This window comes from Mandrillus leucophaeus, unplaced genomic scaffold (assembly GCF_000951045.1).
Source record: "Mandrillus leucophaeus isolate KB7577 unplaced genomic scaffold, Mleu.le_1.0 Scaffold49, whole genome shotgun sequence".
Lineage (NCBI taxonomy): Eukaryota > Metazoa > Chordata > Mammalia > Primates > Cercopithecidae > Mandrillus > Mandrillus leucophaeus.
In genome coordinates, this window is record NW_012105253.1 from 3,210,804 (window position 1) to 3,219,496 (window position 8,693).

The 8,693-nt window shown below is 39.9% G+C and overlaps 1 protein-coding gene and 1 long non-coding RNA gene across 6 annotated transcripts in view; both read right to left on the bottom strand.

The window, feature by feature from the left end:
• TTC26 (tetratricopeptide repeat domain 26) overlaps positions 1–8,693 on the bottom strand; it is a 67,158-nt gene that overhangs the window by 38,677 nt on the left and 19,788 nt on the right. For 4 of the 5 annotated variants that reach the window (XM_011995470.1, XM_011995468.1, XM_011995469.1 and 1 more), the window contains one exon: positions 7,977–8,148. The exons of the other annotated variant lie outside the window; for it this stretch is intronic. In XM_011995470.1, coding sequence (XP_011850860.1) covers positions 7,977–8,148 — 172 coding nt within the window. The remainder of the gene's footprint in view (positions 1–7,976; positions 8,149–8,693) is intronic. 5 annotated transcript variants of the gene reach the window in all.
• Positions 5,896–6,451, bottom strand: LOC105550527. Its single transcript, XR_001007742.1, has 2 exons — positions 6,314–6,451; positions 5,896–6,242 (listed from the first exon to the last, which is right to left on the bottom strand). It is a non-coding gene; the product is annotated as an uncharacterized LOC105550527 (long non-coding RNA).

The following is an 8,693-nucleotide window of genomic DNA, read 5'->3' on the forward strand; positions in this document are numbered from 1 at the left end:
CCATTCTTGGGGCAAATTGGAAATTACATTGTGCTTATAGGCCCCAAAGCTCAGGACAGGTAGAAAGGATGAATCGGACTCTAAAGGAGACCTTAACTAAATTGACCATGGAGACTGGCGCTAATTGGGTAGTACTTCTCCCCTACGCTCTGTTCCGGGTCTGAAATACCCCTTACAGACTGGGCCTCACACCATATGAAATCATGTATGGCAGACCCCAACCCCTGGTCCCCAGTCTAAAAGACGACTTACTCAAACCTGAAACTGAAAATGTCTCTGAGCTCTTGTTCTCCTTACAAGCCTTACAGAAAATTCACCAGGAAATTTGGCCCAGACTACGAGAACTGTACGAGGCAGGACCTCCGCCGACGCCTCATCGGTTCCAGCCGGGAGACTGGGTCCTAGTCAAGCGCCACCGGCAAGAAACTCTTCAACCCAGGTGGAAAGGACCACTGCAAGTACTCCTGACTACTCCCACCGCTCTCAAAGTAGAAGGCATCGCTTCGTGGATCCACTACACACACGTCAAACCAGTGGACCCAACATCTGACCTTCTCGGGCCGTCTGGAGCACTGGTTACATGGACTGTAGACAAAGCTAAGAACAATCCCTTAAAGCTAACCCTGCGCCGTCATCCCCATAGCCGTAACCATGTCTAGCTTACCTATGCTTTTATGCCTTATGCATCTGACTCTCCTCACTACTGCGCCGTCTAATCCCTATGTCTGGAGGCCCCAGCGAGAGAAAGGTTTGACACCATCCAACTAATGGTCCTCCGTAGCCATCACCAGCCTCTCCTGCACCCAGAGAGTGAGGCTACATTATAAGACTCTGGAAATCCAAGATTGGACTTCCAGTTACTTATGAGAGGGGGAAATGAAAGGACACAAAGATAGATGTGTACCCGCCCCCACCCCGCTACCCCTCTTGCTAAACCCTTTGTTCTGCTCTCTAATCTTTGTACATACCAGAGATTTTGTAAGTTCTGTGAGTACCTGTTTTTCTGCACGTACCAGAGATTTTGTAAGTTCTGAGGCAGGGTCACAAGACGTGTTTAAGTAAGATAAACTCTTGCTGCCATAAACCAGTTGGGCAACCTGATGCATTATAATTAACTGCCTTTGTGTAAAACTGCTCTCCCGCCTCAAGGGTTGAACCGAAATATCAGAAATGGCGGGAACCAATCATAGTTAGCCAAATCGCCTTGTTCAAACACTAGCCAATCATATATCTGATTTGTATAATAATTCTATGCCCACTTTTCTTAGACTATATAACACTGCTCGGAGCTCGGTGGGGGAGCTCTCCTGCCCGTCCCGTTTCACGAGCGAGTGAGAGTTCCAGGTTCGAACCTGTAATAAAGATCCTTGCTGCTTAGCTTTGACTCTGGACTCTGGTGGTCTTCTTCGGGGAATAAACGGTCTGGGCATAACAGTAAGAGATCAGAGTAACCAAAACAAGCTTGGAAAACAAGCAACAAATTAGGAGGCCTCATACTTCCTGATTTCAAAACTTGTTACAAGTAAGGAAGATAGTGTAGTATTAATATAAGGATAGACATATAGACCAACGGAAGAGAACTGAGTCCAGAAGAAATGAATCCATTTGTCTATGGTAAACTGATTTTCAACAAGGGTGCCAAGACCATTCAAAGGATGAAAGAATAGTCTCTTCAATAAATGGTGCTGAAATAATTGGATATTCACATGCAAAAGAATCAAGTTGGACTTTTGCCTCATGACATTTACAAATGTTAATTCAAAATGGATCAGAGATCTAAAAGCTAAGATTATAAAACTCTTAGTGGAAAAACCAGGGGGAAATCTTCATGGCCCGGGACTTGGCAATGGAATCTTAGATATAACACCAAAAGCATAAGAAACAAAAGGCAAAAAAAAAAAAAGAGATAACTTTGACTTCATCAAAATTAAAAACTTTTGTACTTCAAAAAAAACACTATTAAGAAAATGAGCCGGGCGTGGTGGCTCACGCCTGTAATCCCAGCACTTTGGGAGGCCGAGTCAGGTAGATCACCAGGTCAGGAGATTGAGATCATCCTGGCTAACATGGTGAAACCCCGTCTCTACTAAAAATACAAAAAAAATTAGCCGGGCGAGGTGGCGGGCGCCTGTAGTCCCAGGTACTCGGGAGGCTGAGGCAGGAGAATGGCATGAACCTAGGAGGCAGAGCTTGCAGTGAGCCGAGATGGCGCCACTGCACTCCAGCCTGGGCAACAGTGAGAGACTCCATCTCAAAAAAAAAAAGAAAGAAAAGAAAAGAAAATGAAGAGACAACCTTCTACAGGATAGGAGAAAATATTTGCAATTCATGTATCTGATAAGGGACTGTACCTAGAATATATAAAGAACACGTGAAACTCAATAACAAAAAGACAAATAACTTATTTCAAAAATGGTCAAAGAATAAATATTTCTACAAAAAAGATAAGCAAATGGCCAATAGGCACACAAAACAATGCTCAACATCATTAGTCATCAGGGAAATGCAAATAGAAACCACAAGATTCCACTTCACACCACTAGAATGGATGGCTAGAGTCAAAAAGTCAGATGATAACAACTGTTGGCAAGAACGCAAAGAAATCAAAATGTTTATAAACTGCTGGTGGGAATGTAAAACGGTGCGGTTACTTTAGAACACTCTGGCAGTTCCCCAGACAATTAAATATAGAGTTACCATATGACCCAGCGATTCCACTCCTAGGTATAAACCCGAGAGGACTGAAAACATACATACAAACAAAAACTTACACAAAAAGTATAATGTTTATAGAAGCAGCATTTATAATAGGCAAAAGTTGGAAATAATACAAGTGTCTATCAACTGATGAATGGAAAAAACTAAAAAAGGTATATTCATAAAACAAAATATTATTTGGTCATAAAAATGAATAAAATACTAATACATGCTACAACATGATGAACCTTGTAAACATTATGCTAAGTAAAAGGTGCCGATCATAAAGACCAAATATTATATGATTCCATATATATATGAAATATCCACAGCAGGCAAATACATAAAGACAAAGTACATTAGTGGTTGCTTAGGGCTGGGGGAATGGGGCAACAGGGGTTGATAGTTGAAGGGTATGACTTTTTTTTTTTGAGACGGAGTATCGGTCACCCAGGTTGGAGTACAGTGGCACAATCTCAGCTTACCGCAACCTCTGCCTCCCAGATTCAAGTGATTCTCGTGTCTCAATTTCCTGAGTAGCTGGGATTACAGGTGTGTGCCACCACGCCCAGATAACTTTTGTAATTTTTAGTAGAGATAGGGTTTCACCATGTTGGCTAGGTTGGTCTCGAACTCCTGACCTTGTGATCCACCCACCTTGGACTCTCGAAATGCGAGGATTACAGGTGTGAGCCACCACGCTCAGCCATTTCTTTTATTTTTTTGGAGATGGAGTCTTGCTCTGTTGCCCAGGCTGGAGTGCAGTGGTGCAATCTCAGCTCATTGCAACCTCCGCCTCCCGGGTTTAAGCAATTCTCCTACCTCAGCCTCCCAAGTAGCTGGGACTACAGGCACACGTGGCACGCCCAGCTAAGCTAATTTTTTGTATTTTAGTAGAGTCGGGGTTTCGTTGTGTTGCCCAGGCTGGTCTTGAACTCCTGAGCTCGGGCAATCTGCCCGCCTTGGCCTCCCAAAGTGCTAGGATTACAGGCATGAGCCATCGTGCCTGGCCAACATTTCTTTTCGAGATAATGAAATGTCCTAAAATCGACTGTGGTGATGGTTGCACTTAAGCTGTGACTATACTAAAAAACCAATTGTACACTTTAAAAGGGTGAATTGTATGATATGTTAATTATATCTCAATAAAGCCATATAAAAATAAAACTATAAATTGAAGATGTAGGTCATCATATCTACGTTAGAATGAAAGTGACCTTTCCAAAAACATGACACCAATGTTAGAAACCATGTAAGAAATATTTCACGTGAAACATATCCTTTATGTTCTGTTCTATTTAACATACATATTAGGGTTTTGTCTTTTCTAATTTACTAATCTTTGTCTTTTAATTGGAGGACTTAATTCTTTAAAATATATTGTAATTACAGAAAATTTGTGCTTACAAAGTAAAATAGGCTATTAGAAGATAATATCAGAATTGATTGGGCACAGTTGCTCATGCCTATAATTCCAGAGCTTTGGGTGCTCAAGGTGGAAGGATTAGTTGAGGCCAGAAGTTTGAGACCAGCCTGGGCAACATAACAAGACCCCATCTCTACAGAAAATTTTAAAATTGGCCAGGCATGGTGGTGCATGTCTGTAGTCCCAGCTACTTGGGAGGCTGAGGCAAAAGGATCACTTGAGCCCAAGAGTTTGAGGCTGCAATGAGCTATGATTGTGCTACTGCACAGCCTTGGTGACACAGTGAGACACTGTCTCTAAATAAATAAATAGATACATTTTTTAAAAAGATGATATCAGAAAATATAATCTTGAGCTAGGAAATGCTCTCTTTTTTCTTTTCTTTTTTCTTTTCTTTTCTTGCTCTTGTTGCCCAGGCTGGAGTGCAGTGGCGCAATCTTGGCTTACTGCAACCTCTGCCTCCTGGGTTCAAGCAATTCTCCTGCCTCAGCCTCCCAAGTAGCTGGGATTACAGGCATGTGTCACTATGCCCAGCTAATTTTGTATTTTTAGTAGAGATGGGGTTGCATCATGTTGGTCAGGCTGGTCTCGAATTCCTGACCTCAGGTGATCCACCCACCTTGGCCTCCCAAGGTGCTGGGATTACTGGTGTGAGCCACTGCGCCTGACCGGAAATGGTTTCTTAAACAAGATACAGAAAGCACTAAACATAAAGAAAAAGATCAATGTGACTATGTTTCAGTCTATAAAATCTTTAATAATTACAAACATTTACTGAGAGTTTACTATGTGTATCAAGTTAAGGACTTTACATACCTCATACCATTTAATCTTCACAAGAACCTACGATGAGTCAATACTATTATTTTCCCTGTTTCACAGATGATGCTTAAGGAGGTTAAGTATTTCACCTGAAGTCACATAGCAACTATGCCAGGGTTGAAATTTGGGTCTATCTGATTCCAAGTCCAAACTCATAATCACTACCCTAGAGGCCATGCCAGTTTTGGGGGAAAAGTTCTTCAACTCTTCAGTCTCTAAAACCAGCAGCTTTCTCCTCTTTTATTTTATTTTTTTAAACCAGTATCTTACATTCAATGTTTCCATTTTTTCATCATCTACTTGCCATCCCTTCTGCCATACCCTTTATGAGAATTCCCAATCTGGGTTGTTACTCACTCACTCCTGATCTCCTTGCAACCTAGCTTCAAGCTCCAGTAATAATGATATCCTAATCAGATAAGGAAATGTAGGAAACTCTAATTAAAATGGCCTTTTCTCAGTCTTCATTTCTACTGACCTTTTGTACCTCCTCCTTCTTTAACTGTGATTCTCCTTAATTTGTCAGTCATACTTTTAATTTCTCATTCAACAAATAAGTAGTTGGCATCAACTTTGTGCAAGCATTGTGCCCAGTCCTGGGAAACAAATGTCAAAAGACACAGTCTCAACCATCAATGAGCTTGTTTAGATTGAAGATAATTAGGCAACTGACAAATAATAAGCAGAATGGAGACATTTTGTGTGTGTGTATTGCAGTATATTTTAGTGGTTAAGTCTATGTTGGAGTCAGATAGACAAAAGTTTGAGATCTGAATTTGCCACTTGTTATGTTAGTCGCGTAAGCATGAACAAGTTACTCAAAGTACTTTAAGAATTAAGTCAATCATTATAAATTATTTCCTGTTTGCTTTAGAAAAGCAGGATGCTATTGGTGTTTGTGAGAGACTAAACAATGTAATATAGACCCCGTTATACAAGTTAGAAGAATGCCTGAATTTAAATAGTTTATTAAAATTATAATAATTAAACGCAAACTCTATTTTATTGCTACCAAAAAAAGTTCTTCAGGTACATTTAACATAGCCTTCTACTGCTGGACTACATTATAAAATCAATATATAAATTACATTGACACAATGTCAAAGGAAAAAGCTTGCCTTTTGAGGTTAGAAGTACACTCTGATGTCCTAACTTGGATAATTCTAGGTGTATCCTATAGATAGGATATTGAGTAACCATACTAGACTATGGAAAAGAGATACACAGACAAACTGTAAACATTTAATAAATTGGACCATACACCAAAATTGGTAAATTTCCCCAAGACTGACTCTTGCTCTGTTGCCCAGGCTGGAGTGCAGTGGTGCAATCTCGGCTCATTGCAACCTCCTCCTCCCAGGTTCAAGCGATCCTCTAGAAAGGCAAGAATGTATTTCATTTATTTGTTCTTACTAATGGGTGAAAACTCTAAAGATACCAGATTGCAAATCCAGTCTATTACTAAACTGCTGATGCTGGAAACAAGCCAATTAGGCAGACTTGGGGGACTCTTTAGTTGAAATGACCATTATCCCAAAAATGTATTTTATTTAATATATATGTATATACTGTGTGCTCAAGTGTATAATAAGCAATTCAATTTGGAGGGCAAGGGTAGGATTTTTAAAGTTTGACACATGCAGAAATTTTACATTTAAATTTTGGTGTCTTCTGACATCAACTAAAGTAATAACCATGTTAAATTATCTATTTATATTCATATATTTATATATAGATATAGTGTAGAACATATTATCTATTCTATATCTATGTATGTATCTACCTATATCGATATATTGTATATGTATATACGTGTATATGTTAAATAAAATTATGTTATTAAAATGTTAGTAAAGTTACATGTTATTTAAAACATGTTAAATGAAATAAGAGGAGGTAACAACCTATGGCCTCCTGCGTTTTCTCGGTTTCCTATAAAATGAGAACTACAATAGCCTCTCGTCAGGGAAATTAAATAATAGATTTAAAGTGTTCCACATGGTGCCTATAAGTTAGCTAATTTCTAAGTATTTATAAAATGTCCACCATTTTTGCCTCTTGGGCTAACCTTAAAAAAGAAGTTGACGTGTACCAAGCAGAGAAAGAAGGAAGTCATTCCAGGAGGGAGAATGCTGCACACGAAGCTATGGTGGTAAGAGAATATGGCCTGTGGAACAAATTCAGTGGTTGAACTGAAGATAATAAGACTGACTAAAAGCAGGAACACTATTTAAAGGGCCAAAATAAGAGGTGAGAAACTCCTGGATTAGAATAGTAGCCAAGGAGAAGAAGGGATAGATAAAAGAGCTATCTAGGATGTACAGCTGATAGGAACTAAGGGATGATTACATGGTGATGAAGAAGAGAGCAACAGATATGCTAGGTTTCTAATGTGGTTTACTGGATGTATGTTGGTGACATTCAATCGCAGAGCCACACACATATTTTAGAGGAAGAAGCTGAAGCATTTGTTTTTTGTTTTTTGGTTTTTTTTTGAGACAGAGTCTCACTCTGTCACCTAGGCTGGAGTGCAGCGGCTCAATCTCCGCTTGCTGCAACTTCTGTCCACCTCCCACCCCCCGAGTAGCTGGGATTACAGGCATGCGCCACCACACCCGGCTAATTTTTTGTATTTTTAGTAGAGATGGGGCCATGTTGGCTAGGCTGGTCTCAAACTCCTGGCCTCAAGTGATCTGCCTGCCTCGGCCTCCCAAAGTGCTGAGATTACAGGCATGAGGCACAGTGCCCGGCTAGAAGCATTTGGTTTTAAACATAAACATTTGGTTTTAAATGTAAGGCATCTCGGTAAAATCATCTACAATTTAATGGACATAACACAGAGAATTCAGAAGTCAACATTCTTTTTAGAGTACCTGATAAACATATAATTATGTCCTTATAGAATCACACTGGCAATGACAAAGGGATATTAATCAAGACTTAAAGATAGCAGAGTTTCATGAATAACTTGGAAAGTATAAACTAATTCAAATTGGAATGAAGTACATTAAAAACACACTTTCATCAATACCTCAGCTGCTCTGCCGTTGTAAAGGCGAAAATGATTACAGGCTTTAAGATTGAGTGCGATGGTACTATCAGGAATTTGCTGAAGGTAAACAGCCAAAACTTCTTGAGACACATCATAGTAATCCAACTTATAGTAGCAGAGGGCCACGTAGACATTGAGGGCAAGGTATTCCCTATTAGATGAAATAATTAGGGTTAACCATTTAAGTCTACTTCACAGAAATGTCAAATTACAAAGCTCAAATAGACAAGGCAAAGAGGACAGTTATGAATCTGCCTTAGGAAGAAAGAGGGTAAGATATAATCAGTATAATTATTTTCTTTTTGCATTGCAATATTTGGGTGTTTCGATATAAGTAGAGTGAAGGATGACAACTAGAGAAGAAAGGGAAAGTTCATGCTGTTCATATTGAAAAACTAATATATGTGATAATTGAACATAAACACAAGTACACTCCACACAGAAGACCAACAGACAAGACACGTAGGCTTGATGGCTGGAAATGGAAGTAGGTAGGAGGTAATGCAAAAGAGGATGGAAGGAAGGGGGATGAGATATTTTTGGGAAGGGAGAGAGAGGCCAAGTGTTTAGTGATAAAGTTGGAATGTAAATTCTTAAGAATGGTTTGGGGCCGGGCGCGGTGGCTCAAGCCTGTAATCCCAGCACTTTGGGAGGCCGAGACGGGCGGATCACGAGGTCAGGAGATCGAGACAGATC